The sequence below is a fragment of the Sus scrofa genome, chromosome 3, assembly GCF_054392235.1.
Source record: "Sus scrofa isolate SSC_HxYL_T2T_F1_AM1 chromosome 3, Sscrofa_HxYL_maternal_Yorkshire_Landrace_v2.0, whole genome shotgun sequence".
Lineage (NCBI taxonomy): Eukaryota > Metazoa > Chordata > Mammalia > Artiodactyla > Suidae > Sus > Sus scrofa.
Genome location: NC_139385.1, coordinates 70615271 through 70633003, shown reverse-complemented (window position 1 = coordinate 70633003; position 17733 = coordinate 70615271). Strand labels below are relative to the sequence as shown.

At 48.1% G+C, this 17733-nt stretch overlaps 1 protein-coding gene and 1 long non-coding RNA gene across 24 annotated transcripts in view; both read right to left on the bottom strand.

Moving 5' to 3' along the window:
- Window positions 1-17733, bottom strand: part of REEP1 (receptor accessory protein 1) — a 122572-nt gene that overhangs the window by 57334 nt on the left and 47505 nt on the right. For 21 of the 23 annotated variants that reach the window (XR_002342544.2, XR_014841532.1, XR_002342546.2 and 18 more), the window contains exon 2: window positions 3766-3838. Coding sequence is in view for 13 of the 23 variants with exons in the window: in XM_021087288.2 (XP_020942947.1) it covers window positions 3766-3838 (73 nt within the window). In the remaining 10 variants the exon portion in view is untranslated. Of the gene's footprint in view, window positions 1-3765; window positions 3839-4230; window positions 4311-5310; window positions 5405-17733 lie in introns of those variants that run through there. The other 2 variants (XM_085018760.1, XM_013995986.3) reach the window with 2 other exon arrangements.
- Window positions 11735-17410, bottom strand: LOC146404696 (uncharacterized). The gene is made up of 3 exons (XR_014841537.1): window positions 17048-17410; window positions 14711-15315; window positions 11735-14673 (listed from the first exon to the last, which is right to left on the bottom strand). It is a non-coding gene; the product is annotated as an uncharacterized LOC146404696 (long non-coding RNA).

Below are 17733 nucleotides of genomic sequence, written 5' to 3'. Positions count from 1 at the left end.
GCCTATTATCTAGTCTTGGAAAAGTCAAATGCCCCAGTCCAGAATGATCTTCATGGAATGTTCCAAAGGCAGCTGGCAGCCAGTTCTGTGGTGGTGACATGGCAATAGATCCCTAACCAGAACCTTCCTGTGGCATAAGCTTGGCTGTCACCCAGCCTTCTTGGATTCTCCTCAGTTTCTGAGAATCTTTCCCCAGCCTTCTAGTTAATTTTACAAATTCCCATAAATTCCTTTCTGTTTAAGTTTTTGCCCCCCACCTTTGACTGGTGCAGTAAATTGGAAAAGACATAAAAAGCTATGAATATCAAGAGTGATATTTCTCAAACTGAGGATCTTGTTAAAAATGCCAATTTTTACTTAGAAGGTCTGGGTAGGGCTTGAGATGCTGCACTTCTAACTAGCTCCCAGGTGATAACCGAAAATGCTGGTCCACAGGCCACACTTTTGGTGTTGAGATCAAGAACACTGATGCTTGCAGAGAAGTGGCTGGAAAGTGGGAGGAACAGGATAAAGTTCAACACTGAGAAGACCGAACTTGACCTTGCAGGTGATAAGCAGCCACTGAAGGATCCAGGGGGAGTGAAATGAGTAGATTTCCATTTTTTAAAGGTTTGTGGAACTGCTATAGACAATGGAGTATAAGATGAGGGTCAGGAGGTGGAGAACCCAGGGAGGGGGTACGGTATGCAGGATAACAGCCCCCGCCCCCAAATGTCCTCACCCTAATCCCCAGAACCTGTGAGTCTATTACATTATAAGGGAGATGGGACTTTGCAGTTATTAAGTTAAGGACTTTCAGATGGGAAGATTATCGTGGATTATCCAGGCCCATTGTAATCACATGAATCCTTAAAAGTGGCGGAGTTCCTGTCGTGGCTCAGTGGTTAACGAATCCGACTAAGAACCATGAGGTTGCGGGTTCGATCCCTGGCTTTGCTCAGTGGGTTAAGGATCTGGCATTGCCGTGAGTTGTGGTGTAGGTGGCAGACGTGGCTCGGATCCCGAGTTGCTGTGGCTGTGGCGTAGGCCGGCAGCTCCAGCTCCAGTTAGACCCCTAGCTTGGGAACCTCCATATGCCTCAGATACAGCCCTAGAAAATATAAAAAAAAAAGTGGAGAATCTTGCCCAGCTGTGGTCAGAGGGAGGTGCGACTATGGGAGGGCGGAAGGTGCAGGGTGGCTGATTCTGACTTGACGGCAGAGGAGGAGGCTCCAGCCAAGGAAAGCAGGTGGCCTCCAGGAACTGGAAAAGGCAAAGAAATGGATTCTCCCGCACAGTCTCCAAAAGGAGGCTTGATTTCAGCCTAGGGAGATCCATCTGACTACTGGCCTCCAGAAAGGTGAGATAATGCATTTGTGTTATTTTGAGTCACTAGGCTCCTGGTAATTTGTTATAGTGGCAACAAAAAAATACAGAATACCACTGAAACATTCCAGGGAAGAATGATGAGAGCCTGCTTGAAGACAGAGGCAGCACAGAAGGAGAGACGTGATTACTAGGAGGATAGAGATGAAGGGTCGTAATCAGCGGGCATGTGGGTGGGGCTGGGTGGTGAGGGACAGGCAGGAGTCGAAGGAAGTTCCCAGGTTTGTCTCTCTCTTTTTTTTTCCTTTTCAGGGCTATCCCGGTAGCACATGGAAGTTCCCAGGCTAGGGGTTGAATCAGAGGTTCAGCTGCTGGCCTACACCACAGCCACAGCAATGCAGGATCTGAACCATGTCTGCGACCTACACCACAGCTCACAGCAATGCTGGATCCTTAACCCTTAAAGCGAGGCCAGGGACTGAACCCACATCCTCATGGATACTAGTCGGGTTCTTTTCTGCTGAGCCACAATGGAAACTCCCTCTCTTTTTTTTGTCCCCCCCCCTTTTTTTTTTGCTTTTTAGGGCTTCACCTGTGGCATATAGAAGTTCCCGGGCTAGGGGTCGAATCACAGCTGCAGCTGCCATCTTATACCATAGCCACAGCAACATGGGATCCAAGCCACGTCTGCAACTTACATCACAGCTCATGGCAATGCTGGATCCTTATCCCACTGAGCGAGGCCAGGGATGGAACCTGCATCCTAATGGATATGAGTTAGGTTCGTTACTGCTAAATCATGACGGGAACTCCCCCAGTTTCATTATTACCAAGAAACCAGTTAACCTTAACGCTCAAGCTTTCCCTCCTGGGAAAAGCACATGCTCACCGCCAACACAAACAGCTGCCCTGCTTGTCAGTTCTATTTTTCAGTTAAAATTAATGAATTGCCATTCGAGTCATAAACCAGGCTCCCGTAGTTTAGTCAGAGCAAAACAGTCACCAGGGTTTGCTCTCTCCCAGATGAGCAGACGGAATTGTTTCCCCCCCTGCAAAGCAGAGGATCAGACTTTGAACCGCAGTGACCCCTGTTTTGCCTCCTTCTCTGGCATCATGTTCCAGCCTCCCAGGCTGGAAGGGGTCGGGAAGGGGAGACCTGGAAGAGGCTGCCCAGCGCCTTCCCTGGGCCAAGTCAATTAGGAATCATGAGGTTCTAGGCTTGCAACTTAATGGCTATTTATAGGTCACACTCTGAGATTCCTTCACACATACCAGGGACCCAGCCTCCAGAGAACACAAGCCCTGTCTGGATCCCCTGCTTGGTAGCAAATGCAAGCCAGGCAAGCAGTTCTGGGAAACTGAGAGGGTGGGAGGAGATGGCTCTGGAGGTGGCTGGTGTCACCCTAAAAACACTCTGGGAAAGCTGAGAAAATAACAACTTCCAAACCTGCTTGGAATGATTTACCTGTGCCTAACTTGCCAAGTGACCTCTTCTGAGTAGAAAAGCGCCTGGTTGCCCACAGCACTGGGGGCTAGGATTATTGATATCCACCTACTGCTCCAATAAGGAAACCCAGACTCTTAGAAGTTAAGACTCTTAGAAGTTAAGACTCTTGTCCAGCATTGATTGCAACAAGCAGATGTCTGTCAAGACTTGACTTCATTCTCTTGAAGACAAAAGCTATATCCTTTGTACTTTGACCTGGGATTCTGTCCTACAAGGGGACGCCCCTTCTTCCCCAGCCCCCTGCAGGTCTTTATCATTCAGGGGCGGTCTGATGGTTTTCCAGCCTAAAGGTGCTGCAGCAGCACGTTTAGGGCTATGACTTGGGCACCTAAATTGCCCAACAGTAATACAACCCTCCAACCAGTAAGTGCTCCTGATCTCCTTCCTGTGTGTTCAGCCCTCTGCTAGGCACTGTGGGAAATGGTCACAGCATGACAGTCCCTGCCCTCTAAAAGCTCATAAAGTGAAAGGGCTTCAATCATGGGAGCATTCTGAACCCGGAACTAGAATGGAGATCAGAGCCCAAGCCAGGAGCCAGGAGACAAACCAGGTCAGCTGGACTCTAGGACCCAAGCTCCTCACCTCAATGCTAGACTGTCTCCCAGTAACACTGCTTTACAGTCTCACCTGCAGTTCAGTGAGATGAACTTGCTCTTCTTAAGCCATACATAGAGTGGCGTGCAGCAGACCGGGGGGCGAAGGGGGGGACGGGGAAGAGGCTGTTGTATCCTCTTACTGAGCCTCCCCCCTGATTGAACAAAGTCTAGCTCTAAAGAGGTGGTCTAGACAGGAGAGGACTCCTGGGTTACACCTGACAGGTCACATGAAATGAGGTTAATGAAGGGCCTCCTTGGCCCCGCTCCCAGTACCCACCATCCATCACCCTCCTTCAGGCCCAGCTTCCCCCAACTAACCCCATCAGCTCCCCCACCCCCAGCAAAAGTGCTACTTACATATTCTTTAATGTCCTTTGATTTCACGGCCTTATAGGAATAATACGCAGGGTAAAGGGTGCCAAATATCAGCCTGGAGGGAAGAGAGAGGGGAAAGGAGAAATGTGATTTCTATTCATCCTAGTTGATGGAAAATGTCTGCAATGAATGCCAGAAGCATCCTCCAAGCTACAGAAGATGCTACTATGAGGCTTACTTTTCTAAATGCCTTGAAGGTTTTTTTGCTCTTGGCTGGGGATGTGCTTAGAAACTTCTATGTCCTGTTATAGCACCCGACCCATCTTCCTAAAATCTCTCATTTGGCAACACAGAAGGGTAGTTTGGGATCATGGAAACCAAAAATGGGGGAGGGGGGAGAGTGAAGGTGGGAAGCCAAGCTGAACAGCCGAGATCCCTGAAATTAAAGGCCACATGTTCCTCCCTGCTGCTAATCCCCATCAGATGCTCTCTAAAACCCATCCACACCTTGGGCTTCCTTGTCCATCAAAACCATGTCACGCAACGTTTCTTCAAATTTCACTCCCTTCAGGCTTGATTTCAGCATCCTGCAGCCAAAGTCAACTGTTCAAACTGTAAATCCAATCCAATCCAACCCCTCCTCCCGCCACAAGCACCCTTCCCCGCCACACGCATCCATCCGCACCACATACATCCTTCCCCACCACAAATGCCTGCTCCCACCTTGCATTAACCTCACTTTGTATCACACTGCTCTGAAGATGAAGAAGCAAAAATAAGAACACCAGCCTGACTGGGCATCACCATCATGCCCAGGGCTGCTCACTAGGTCATTCAATAAGCTGACTCTTACAGCAGAAAACTGACAGAACACTGTAAACCAGCTATAATGGAAAAAGTAAAAATCATTCTAAATTTAAAAATTAAAAAAAAAAAACCTGACTCTGCATGGCATAGTTCTACCTGCCCTCATTCTCTCCACCTGCACTCTCCCCAACAGTGCCTGTGCTGTTCTCTCCTCCTTCATCTGATTGCTGCCTATTCATCCATCAGATCCCAGCTCCATGTGACCTCCTCATGGACACTTTCCCCAACCTACCCAAATAGGTCAAATCTCCCCATGACACTCTCAAAGTGCAACGCACATATGGTCAGGGTGCTCTTTTACTATTATCGGATGAAGATTTGATTGACAGCATCTCCCCATTTGGTTCTAAGTGCTTCAGGGCACAGAATGAATCTGTTTTGTTCCATGTTGTGTTCCTAGTACCTACCACATAGGGGGCTCTCAACGGATATTTTGAAATGAATGAATTAACGGCATGTTGGACCTGGAAGGGTTAAATCCTTTCACCTGAGAGGTGAATTCAGGTGTCACCCCCAGGTTTCAATTCAGGTGGGTGCATGCTGCTTGGGTATGGCAGCCGCCCTGATCCCAGTGGCCAGCATCTCCAGTGACCACCCTGTGGACAGAGTGGCACAAGGTGATAACACATTCGGGAAGCCCAAAGCCATGGCTCCCTCCTCAGAGAGGTCGGACAGAGGACACCCAGTCAGATGCAGTTTACCCAGCAGGGTCTGCTTTACCATAAGCTGTGGCCAAGTAACACTCCGAAATTCTGCATTCATCAAGAGTCCAGGGAAAAACAGAAAGGTAACTGAATCAACTCTGTTTCTGGTGCTGAAAAGGAAGGGGAAAGGGCCTGTGTGAGTCAAGGCCCTTAGTGCAGGTCCTTGACTCACACAGGCCCTGCACTTAGCGTTCTGCAGTCATGACCTTGGTCCTCAGACGCCTTGGTAAAGAGAACCTCTTCTCTCTCTCTCTCCTCCTTCTTTTTTTTTTTTTTTTTTTTTGGTTGTGAGTGGGTACCCACAGCATGCGGAAGTTCCTGGGCCAGGGATCAAACCTGTGCCATAGCAGCAACCTGAGCCACAGCAGTGACAACGCAAGATCCTTAACTTCTAGGCCTCCAGGGAACTCCAAGACAATCTCTTCTATAGACAAGGTACCAAGGTGTGGAGGGGTTAGTCTGTGTGTGTCTAGTTCCATGACCAATAGGAGTAAAGCAGGGGCTGGGATCCAGGCAGGTTGTTCTCCTCTGAGCCTGGCCTCTTACTATCACTGTCAGCTGCCTTAGAGAGCAAGGCCATCCTCTAGGAAGGCTGGAATCATGTCTGGGGAGTAAGATAAGCCAGCAAAGGGGGCAAAAGAGTAGCCTGAAAGTGGATAAGCAAAGAGATCCTGCTGTTTAACACAGGGAACTATATCTAGTCACTTCTGATGGAGCATGATAATGTGAAAAAAAAGAATGTATATATGTATGTGTGACTGGGTCACCTTTCTTTACAGTAGAAAATTGACACAACACTGTAAACTAGCTATAATGGAAAAAAGTAAAAATCATCCAAAAAAAAAAGAAAAAAAGTAGCCTGAAAGTAAGCAAGAAATTTAAGAGACGGACGGCCATGGTGCCAATGACACTGAGCCTGGGGGAAGCCCACACTGGTTCAGTCACAAGCCACCTTGGAGATAGAGGTTGGCCCCACCCCACCCTGCCCTGTCCCTACACAGTATTCTTTTTTTTTTTGTCTTTTAGGGCCGCATCCGTGACATATGGACGTTCCCAGGCTAGGGGTCAAATCGGAGGAGCAGCTGCCAGCCTACACCACACTACAGCAACTCGGGATCCGAGCCACATCTATGACCTACACCACAGCTCACGGTAATGCTGGATCTTTAACCCACTGAGTGAGGCCAGGGATCAAACCCACATCCTCGTGGATACTAGTAGGGTTCGTTAACCACTGAGCCACAATGGGAACTCCCCCTACACGGTATTCTTTTTTTTTTCTTTTTGCTATTTCTTTGGGCCGCTCCCGCAGCATGTGGAGGTTCCCAGGCCAGGGGTCAAATCGGAGCTGTAGCCACTGGCCTACGCCAGAGCCACAGCAACGCAGGATCCGAGCCGCGTCTGCAACCTACACCACAGCTCACGGCAACGCCGGATCGTCAACCCACTGAGCAAGGGCAGGGACCGAACCCGCAACCTCAAGGTTCCTAGTCGGATTCGTTAACCACTGCGCCACGAGGGGAACTCCCCTACACGGTATTCTAGGTACCAGGGAGAATTCCTTCCTCTGTGAGCCCTGCCCTGACCTCAGGCACCCCCTGAGGATTAGGTTCCTCCTCTCCTGTTCTTCATCGGACATTTCCCTTTCTTAGCCCTCATCTGTATCACTTACAATGGTTTATTCAATGCCTGTCTCTCCCACGAGACTTCAAGCTCACCAAGTCAAGGATGGTGTCTGTCTCGCCCATGGGACTGCATCCCCCTGGGCCTGGCAAGTGCTCGGTAAATATATGTATGTTCACTGGGGGGAGTTTCAGAGAGCGGTGAGGTCAGGGCCATCCAGGGACACCCATGACCTTGGGACTGAGTTGTCAGCAGTGAGGGGGATGCCAGACGGCACCCAGCTGATTCAGCAAAGCCTCGGGCACAAGGCCACAGTCTCCGGAGAAATAAACACGCCCTCCTTGGGCCCAGACGCCCAGCTTATTAGTCACATCTGCCACGGTGGTGGCTGGTCCCTGCACTGAGGCAGCGTGCCAACAGCAGAAGGGACAGGTAGAAAGTGCATCTCCACCTGACATCAAAGAATCAGCTCCCCTGGGAACCCCAACCAGCGATACCCCCAACGGGTCACAGAAGCGGGAAGCCTCACAGGCGCCCAGACAAGAGAGGCCTGTGCTCCGTCCATCTGCTGGAATTGGATGCGAAGTGGCTGCCAGGGTCCCCCTATCTGGCTCCCGTCTGACAACATGGGGACAGTAAAGCGAATTTGCTTTTCTGTCTCTAAAAGCTCAGTGACACTGGAAAAAGGGAGCACAGGCAGTATTTCACTGCCCGGGGGAGGAAAATGGCAAGTTCTACATCTCTTTGGGAGAAAGGAAATAACAAATGAAGTAGGTCCAAGCCAAAGGGGCTTGGGATTTATGTCCATTCAGACCAAGTCCTCCTGGCAAGGCCCTTCTTCCCCAGTCTCCGGGCCCACCCCTCTCTCTGCTCTGGATCTTGGCCAGCTGCTGTCCCCCAGTGAGCCTGCTGGTCTGCCTTCAAGCTGTGACCTCCTGCCTGCTTGCTCTTCGCTCTTCAGCCTGAATCTTACCACGTGATCTTCCCATAACCCCTTTCTTTTCTTACCTCCCCCCCCAATTTAAAGTCCCACTAAGCTTTTTTTTTTGTCTTTTTTTTTTTTTTTTTTTTTTAGCTATTTCTTGGGCCACTCCCGCGGCATATGGAGGTTCCCAGGCTAGGGGTCGAATCGGAGCTGTAGCCACTGGCCTACACCAGAGCCACAGCAACGCGGGATCAAAGCCGCATCTGCAACCTACACCACAGCTCATGGCAACGCGGGATCGTTAACCCACTGAGCAAGGGCAGGGACCGAACCCGAAACCTGATGGTTCCTAGTCGGATTCGTTAACCACTGCGCCACGACGGGAACTCCCTAAAGTCCCACTAAGCTTTTAAGACCCATCTCAGAAGAGCCACTTCTAAAAGACAAAAGAAAAAAAAAAAAAAGAGCCACTTCTGTTTTTGATCACCTGTCTTTCAGAATTTTCTTGACACTCCTTAAGTCTGTTACAGCCCTTATGTACTAGTTTTGGTTGGGTTTTTTTTTGTCTTTTCTAGGGCCACTCCCGCAGCATATGGAGGTTCCCAGGCTAGGGGTCTAATTGGAGATGCAGCCACCAGCCTACACCAGAGCCACAGCAACGTGGGATCCGAGCTGCATCTGTGACTTATACCACAGCTCATGGCAATGCCGGATCCTTAATCCACTGAGCAAGGCCAGGGATCAAACCCGCAACCTCATGGTTCCTAGTCGGATTCGTTAACGACTGCGCCACAACGGGAACTCCTTATGTACTAGTTTTAATAATAAAACATTGAAAATAATAATATCAGTGGAGTTCCTGTTCAGCAGTAACAAACCCGACTAGTATCCATGAGGACTCGGGCTCAATCCCTGGTCCCACTCAGTGGGTTAAGGATCCAGCATTGCTGTGAGCTGTGGTGTAGGTCACAGACGAGGCTCAGATCTGGTGTTGCTGTGGCTGTGGAGCAGGCCGGCAACTGCAGCTTCGATTCAGCCCCTAGCCCAGGTACTTCCATATGCCACAGGTACGGCCCTAAAGGAAAAAAAAAAGATAGTGGGAGTTCCCTGATGGTCCAGTGGTTAGGATTCAGTGCTTTCACTGCTGTGGCCCGGGTTCCATTCCTGGTCTGGGAACTGAGATCCCACATCAAGCTGCTGCATGCCGTGGCCAAATAAATAAATAAATAAATAAAAATAATGATGTTAATATTGAGGGCTCACTAATGCCAGGCACTGCTCTACCAGCTGTATACACTCTCTCAATCCTCTCAACATCAGACCATAGGGGATATGAATTCTACTGCTCTGTTTCACAGACCAGGACTCTGAGGCCCCAAAGACACAGCAGCCAGAAGCTGAGCTGGGATGTGACCCGGACAACTTGACAGCAGGCTTACTGTCCCCCCACCCCCACCCTCAGCTCCCCCTAGGCTGCCTGTACTGGCTGAGTGAGACCATCCGGGCCTGAGCTGCGCGGGGTCCCCAGCGCCTCACACAGCCCCTGCCCAGATGGGTGCTAGACAAACGTCAGATGAATGAATACTTATCAAACAACTGCAACCTCTTTCCAAAGAACTCAGCCCACTTGAGGGCTTCACGTAACTCTCTCTACAAGGTCAAGAGGAAAGTGATAAAATTCTCAGGAGGATTTAAAGCTATTTAAGTGCTCAAGGTTGGCTCAAGAGTGGGACAATGGAGGCTTGAGTGCCATTCTCTAGAGAGGAGATGGGCTCCGTGCTAACACTCCTCCCAGTTGTCTGAATGAACGTAGCCTCACATGGGGGCTCCCAGCCCTGCACCCTCCCCCTTCTGCCTGCTCTCATTTACCGCCACCCTGAAGCACCCAGCCCAACCTACTGCCTCCCTTTATCTGCCTGCTACATGCTCCCATCTTTGCCCTCCATTCCCCCTCTTGCTCCAGATCAGGGTCCTCCATCCAGGTTGCCGCCCCCACCTCCTCCAGAGCTGCAGGGTCAGGAAGGTGCCGTGGGTCTCACGTGAACACCATCCTCTGAGGCCGTGGTGCCCAGATGGGGGTGGTTTAATTGTCCGAGGGACATCTAGGCAATGTCTGGAAAGACTTTGGTCATCACAAAGGAAAGAATGCTCCTGGCATCTAGTGGCTGAGGCCAGGGATGCTGCTCAACATCTTATGACACAATCCCCACAAAGCATCATCCAGTCCACAGCACCAGAGGGGTCGAGGTGGAGAAACCTATCTAGGGTGCTATTTCTGGTACCCTGGACCCTTCACCCGAGCATCACAGGCACTGTGCCCCAAGTGGTTTTTAAAAGAGCCCAGAGTAGAGTTCCTGTCATGATTCAGTGGTTAATGACTAGCATCCATGAGGAGGTTCAATCCCTGGCCTTGCTCAGTGGGTTAAGAATCCGTCATTGCTGTGAGCTATGGTGTAGGTCGAAGATGTGGCTCCGATCCTGCATTGCTATGGCTTTGGTGTAGGCCAGCAGGTGCAACTGAGATCCCTAGCCTGGGAGCCTCCTTATGCCATGGGTGCAGCCCTAAAAAGCAAAAAAAAAAAAAAAAAGGCGCCCAAGGTCCCAGGCAAGATGGCAAATGCTCAGAAAAGAGTAAATGGTCTGGAATGCAGAGACCACACACCTACCAACTGGTCAATGTCAGGAAGAGGCAACTCTGAAGCTGGTTATCAACATCTGACCAAGGAAGAGAGGTACTGCTCACGTGAACTGATGGTAACTGGGATACCAGTCAGGGTCACCAGGGAGGGCTGCCTGCCGTTCCCCGAGCCTGCAGGGGACCAATCGCTGGCCTAGGGCTCAGCTACAAGCTGTGGCACCGTGGTTACTAACCAGGGCCAAGACTTCCGCAAACCATGAAACAGACGGTATTTTCCACAGTCTTCCCAGGTATCTGAGTGCTGGCCCAACATTTCCCCATGCCCAATTATGTTCCAAATGTTTAAAAATCAATGCTAGCAATATTTTTTGGTTGAAATTCATTTTTAAAACATGAAATAATAGGCCTATTTGTACAGTTGTTCATATTATGATAAAACAAATGGAATTTAAGAAACGGTATACCATATAGGAATACTGAATTTCTTTTTTCTTTTTGGCTGCATCCAAGGCATATGGAAGTTCCCAGGACAGGGACTGAATCTGAGCTACAGCTGCAACCTACACCACAGCTGCAGCAACGCCAGATCCTTCACCCACTGAGCAGGACCAAAGCTTAAACCCATGTCCTCATGGATACTAGTCGGGTTCGTTACTGCTGAGCCACAACAGGAACTCCTTTATCCATTTTACTGATGCATATTTAGGGTCTGTTCAAGTCATCACTACAAATAGGATTGAACTAAGCATCTTACATGAGTCTTCCTGGATATGTGAGACTTTACAGTTCACACACAGCGTGGAACTGCTAGGTCACAGCAACTGCCCCACCTTCCTCCAGACAAGGCAAAACCACTCCCTATAGAGGCTATACCCGTTTCTACCCCTTTCTGCAATGTAAACAAGTTCTGATGTTCCCCATTCTTGCCAAACTAGTACAGTCAGGTTGAGAAATTTTTGCCAGTCTGATGGGTGTGAAATGGTATCTCGTGCTTGTTTTAATTTTTATTTCCTCATTTACAAGTGAAGTTGATCAACATTTTGTGCCTCTTGGCCATCTGGCCCCCTTAACTGGACTATTTATATGCCTTTCCTCCCCTGCCATTAGGTTATCTTTTTCTTACTGATTTTTAGGACTTCTTTGTGAATTCTGGGTATAAGTTATGCCTTGGACATAGGCATTGCGAACTTCTTTTCCCAATAAAGAGCCCTTTTAACTTTGCTGTGGTGCCTTCTGTTGTATAAAAGTTTTAAATTTTATGTGGATAAATATATCAATCTTTTTTTTTTATATAGCTTGTTTTTTTAAAACGTCTTGTTGAAGAACTCCTGGTCACATATATCTTCTCATAACACTCTTTAATGTTTGCTTTTTCACTATTCGGCTTTAATTCATTAGGAACTTATCTTTATGTATGTCGTGAGTTAGGGATTCAACTTCATTCTTTTCTGTATGGATCCCAACTGTCCCGGTCACATTTACTGACTTTTTTCCCAAGGATGTGCAATTCTACCATCGCTATATGTAAGGTCTTCTAACATGAGCAGGTATTATTTCAGCTCTCCACTCTGTTACACCAGCCTACTAACTAACCATGCACTTACACCACAGTGTCTTAACTCTCACAGCTTTATAATAAGTCCTGATACTCTTAAAATGGTCTTGCTTATTCCTAGCACTTTGTTTTTCTAGATGCACTTCAGGACAAGTTTGTCAAGTCCCATGAAAAACCTTATCGGCATTTCGACTGGAAGTGCACTGAATTCACAGACTTACTTGGGAAGATTTACCATCTTTTAAATCAGTTTTTCTCTTCATGAACATGGTCTCTTTCATTGATTCATGTCTCTATAAAGATCTTGGACATGTTTTGTTTTATTTATTCTTGAGTACTTCAGGGGTCTTTTTTTGGGGGGTGGTATCGTGAGTTTTTAAAATTAGATTTTCTAATGGTTATTAATGGTACACAGGAATATTATTGGCTTTCCATGTTGATTTCAGAACCACTCATTTTGCTGCAATTAAAAGCATCTGGGGGAGTTCCTGTCGTGGCTCAGTGGTCAACGAATCCGACTAGGAACCATGAGGTTGTGGATTCGATCCCTGGCCTCTCTCGGTGGGTTAAGGATCTGGCATTGCCGTGAGCTGTGGTGTAGGTGGCAGACGCGGCTCGGATCCTGTGTTGCTGTGGCTCTGGCATAGGCTGGTTGCTACAGCTCCGATTAGACCCCTAGCTTGGGAACCTCCATATGCCACAGGAGCAGCCCTAGAAAAGACAAAAACATTTGGGGAATTCCTGCTGTGGCACAGTGGGTTAAGAATCGACTGTAACAGCTAGGGTCTCTGCAGAGGCATGGGTGTGATCCCCAACCTGGCATGGTGGGTTAAAGTATCTGGCACTGCCATAGCTGCGGTTGTAGGTCATAGCCGTGGCCCATATTTAATCCCTGGGCCAGGAACTTCCATATGTTGTGGATGTGGCCATTTGAAAAGAAAAGCATTTGGAGTCCCAAAGGCATTACACCAGGTGGAAGAAGCCAAATCCCAAAGTCAAGATGCTGTATGATTCCATATACACAGTTCTCTGAAGAAGGAAAATTTAGAGGGACCAAAAACGGATCAGTGGTTGCCAGGATTAGAGATGGTGGGAGGGTTGATTACAAGGAGAGTGAAAGAATCTGGGGAATGATGGACTGCCCTGCATCTTGATTGTGGTGGTGGTTACTTAATTGCATGCATTTACCAAAACTCAGAATTCAAACTCACACACAAAAAAACTCATACTGAAAAGAGTACATTTTACTAATTATATTTCAATAAACTTGTCATTTAAAAAAAGGCATTTGGAGGAATTTATACTCATAAGTGTATGTGTGTGTGTGTGTGTGTGTGTATTTGTCTCCAAAATGGATAAAGCTGACCAGGCATCCGCCTCCAAGCTCTGAGACAACCTGCTGATATTGAAGGGTCTATGCGTAATAAGGCAGGATTCACAAAATCCACAAAACACCTCCAGGGCCTGTTCATGCTACAGCTCTGAAGAACTGTCTCAGCCACACTATGGGCCTAGGTTCTAAATGCAGCTGAGCAAGCCTGCTCTTGACTGGGCTCTGTAGGAAATATCCTTACTCTCAGTGGTTATGCAAACTTAAGCTGGGCAGTTTCTCAGACTGGGTGCATAGCTGCAGGTTCCCAGGGCACAGCAAACCACCTGGGCTTTGGTTGCCATGGGGCCCAACCTTTGGGCCTCTGCTTCTACTTCCCCACTGTGACCTTCTCAAAGGCTAGAGGAAGAAAATATGAAAACAGCAGAACTGTCCCCCCTGTGCATTTGGCTCCCTGGAGATTATATTACTATGAGTTATAAGCTACTATTTATTCACGGAGTGCTCATTATGTACCAAGAACTGTGTAAAATTCTTTTCAACCATTGTCACTTATCATCTGCATATGACCCTAGGAGACAGAAAGTATTATTTTCCTTATAATACAAATGAGTAAACTGGAATTTTGTGACATCAAAGAACTGAGTTTCACAATTGTCCAGGGGAGGGGGCCTTGAAGCCAGGTCTATCTGATCCCACTGCCCATGACAGGCTGCCTTTTTTTTTTTGGTTTGGTCACACCCACAGCCTGTGGAAATTCCCAGGCCAGGGATCGAACCTGCACCACTGAACAAATCTGAGCCACTGCAGTAACAGCACCAGATCCTTAATCTACTGCACCATAGGAGACCTCCATTACACTGCCTTCTGAACTTGACCGTAGCACATGGCTGAGAACCTGCAGTGAGCCCTGAATGAATGAATAAATGAATGAGGACTGGGAGAGAAGGAGGGAGAATGCTGCCTGCTTCCTTGCCCAAGAGAGTCCCACTCTGGCCCTGCATTACGTATTTATTGACGCCAGGTGACAGGATAATTCCAGGGGTCCAAGCACATACACTGTTCACACAAATAAGAGATAAGTTTTATCTCTCCATCCAAGCTGATCTTAGTAAAACAGAAACAAACCACATCCTCCTTCCTCACTTTGGCACATGATTCTACTGACCCCTCTCTGGCAGAGCCTTTCTTTTCCCAGGCCTGACTCCTCGCTGCAGGACTCCTCACACATACAAAACTCTTCCTAGGGGAACCCCCTCACAAACATCTCATTGACTTATTTGCTCCTTTGATCTACACCACAGCCCTCTGGGATCATGGGGTGGGGGAGGGGGGGTCTTGTCACAGTTAACACATGAAAAACTGAGATTCAGAGCAGTTCAGGGACCTCCCAAAGGCCCCTTCCCCATCCAGTATGGTTCAAACCCATGCTTCCTGCCCTGAAGTTCAGGGCCGTTCTTCAGCCCACATATCGCCCGAGAACAGAGAGGGGTTTTATTGCTTATTTAGAGCTGTGTGTAATGTGTGTGGCAAAAATCCAAATGTAAATTGGATTACAGAAATACTCCCAAATCCAATTTAGAAAAGCACAAAACAGTACAATTATGCTTCAAATTTTCAATTCATGCTGTTAAGCATTAAACTCTGCAATCCAACCCACTCAAATCCTGCTCAAGCACCAGCCTGAATATATATTTTTTTGGCCACACCTGCAGCATGTGGAAGTTCCTGGGCCAGGGATGGAACACCTGCAGTTGCAGCCTGTGCAGGATCCTTAACCCGCTGCACCACAAGGGAATCTCCTGAGTGTGTGTATGTGTATATTTATATATGTGTATATATACATTTTGTCTTTCAGGGCCGCACCCATGGCATATGGAGTTTTCCAGGCTAGGGGTCAAATCAGAGCTACAGCTCCCAGCCTACACCACAGCCACAGCAACACCAGATCTGAGCCACATCTGCAGCTTAGACCACAGCTCACGGCAATGCCAGATCTTTAATCTACTGAGCAAGGCTGGGGATCGAATCTGCGTCCTCAGGGATATTAGTCAGATTAGTCTCCACTGAGCCATGATGGGAACGCCTATTTTATTTTTTAAATCTAAATTGCAGAGATTTCTGGGAGTTCCTGTCGTGACGCAGCAGAAATGAATCCGGACTAGGAACCATGAGGTTGCGGGTTCGACTCCTGGCCTTGCTCAGTGGGTTAACGATCTGGCGTTGCCATAAGCTGTGGTGTAGGTTGCAGATGTGGCTTGGATCTGGTGTTGCTGTGGCCGGCAGCAACAGCTCCAATTAGACCCCTAGCCTTGGAACCTCCATATGCCGCGAGTGTGGCCCTAAAAAGGACAAAGAGACAAAATAATAATAATAATAATAAATTGTAGATATTTCTATTCTTAAGAAATCCAGAAGCTGAGCCTTAAGATCAGACCTGAGTTCAAATCCAGGTCCATCACTAACTAGCTATGGGATTATGAGTGTGTTTCTTAACTACTCTGAACCAGCTTCCTTGAATGTAGAGAAGAAAAACACCTATGTTCAACAGCCACTGCACAGATTAAACAAGGAGACTATAGGTAAAGATTTAACAGCCCACAGACAGTAGAGAGGAAGGACAAATACTAGTTCCCCTCCCTTCTACAGAAATAGTCACTTCTAATGCCATTTCTTTTGGGTGCAAACCAGTTTTCCTCCAATCATTAAGTATTTGTTGAGCATCTATTATGTGCCTTGGGCCCTCTGATAGGAAAGGCAGCCAGTAAACATTCAATTATACAAATAATTGATTCATAACAACTACTGGAATCTTGCTGAGTGTGTTTTGAAGGAGAAATCAGATTTCCTTCACATAACTATCCTGTGGCTGCCCATCTCCCAGCCTGTATCTGTTCCCAGGATCTGAGAGCCAAGCCCCAACTCTCAGCCAGAGGGTCCCCTGGTAAAGGCTTATGGTTTTCTCCTCCTGGTGGCCTTTCTCTAAAGCCCCTACAAGGAATATACTTGGTGAGCAGAAAGGTCTGATGGGCCTTCCTGTCTGCACCATGAGAGTGGGGGTGGGGCTCTTGGAGCTGGACTCAGGGTGGTAGTTGTGGGGTAGCTGTGGGATGTTCTGGGAATGTGTCTGCTCAGCTCATGCCCTTCTGGCTCCCACATGGCAGGTGCTGGTGTCGCCTACCCAGCCAGCTTTTGCAGGTCTACCCAATGTACCAGCGCCTGTCTGGGAGAGTGTCAAGGGGCTCCAAGGGAGGGGAGGGGAAAAGGGTAAACCTTTACTGATGCCCACGGGTGCTGCACCAAGCACTGATCCCCAGAGCAGTCAAGTGAAATTGCAACCATTATCCCCTTTTCACAGGAGGGATCTGGGACTGAAAGAGGTTATACTCATTCATTCATTCATTCAACAGATACTGACTCAACACTCCTCTGTGCCACAGTCTGCGTCTAACACCAGGTCACAGAGCTGCCAAGTGGGTGAGCTGGATTCAAGAATCTACCTGGGGAAATTCTGGTCATGGCTCAGTGGTAATGAACCCGACCAGTATCCATGAGGACACAGATTAGATCCCTGGCCTTGCTCAGTGGGTTAAGGGTCTGGTGTTGCCATAAGCCGTGGTGTAGGTCGCAGATGCAGCTCAGATCTGGTGGTGTGATGGCTGTGGTGTAGGCTGTCAGCTACAGCTCTGATTCAGCCCCTAGCCTGGGAACCTCTATATGCTGCAGGTGGGGACCTAAAAAGAAAAAAAAAAAAAAAAAGAGTCTTCCTGGCTTCAAACCCCTTACTCTTTCCAGTCTGACATGATACCTCAAGAAGGTAAGAGATTTTCTCCTCAGGGCAATCACAAAGTGGTTGGAGTGCCAAGTAGATCAGAATAAGACAGCTGGTGGGGTGAAGCTGTGTCTATTAAACATTGAAGAAAAAGCCTATGGTGATGTTCCAAGAGCCTTCTTCGTGAGGCTGTGAGCTCGCTGAGGGTGGGGACTGGGTCTGCCCCATCTCAGCATCTCCGGTGCTGGCACAAGGCAGGCGAGACACACAACCTCATGGGTGAGATCCACATGCATTATGCTAAGTGAAAGAGGCCAGACTTAAAAGGCTCTATGTCACTTGACTCCATTTATGCGACATTCTAAAAAAGACAAACCTATTAGAGACAGAAAACAGATGTGTGGCCAGAGGCTGGGGGTGGAAGGCGGGGGAGTTGACTTCAAAGGGGCATGGGGAAATTTCTGGACGTGACAGAACTGTTCTATATTTATACTGTGATAATGGTTACATGACTGCATGCATTTGTCAAAGCTCATAGAACTACACAATCAAAAAGTAAATTTCACTGTAGGCAAATTATGCCTTCATTTTCTTAA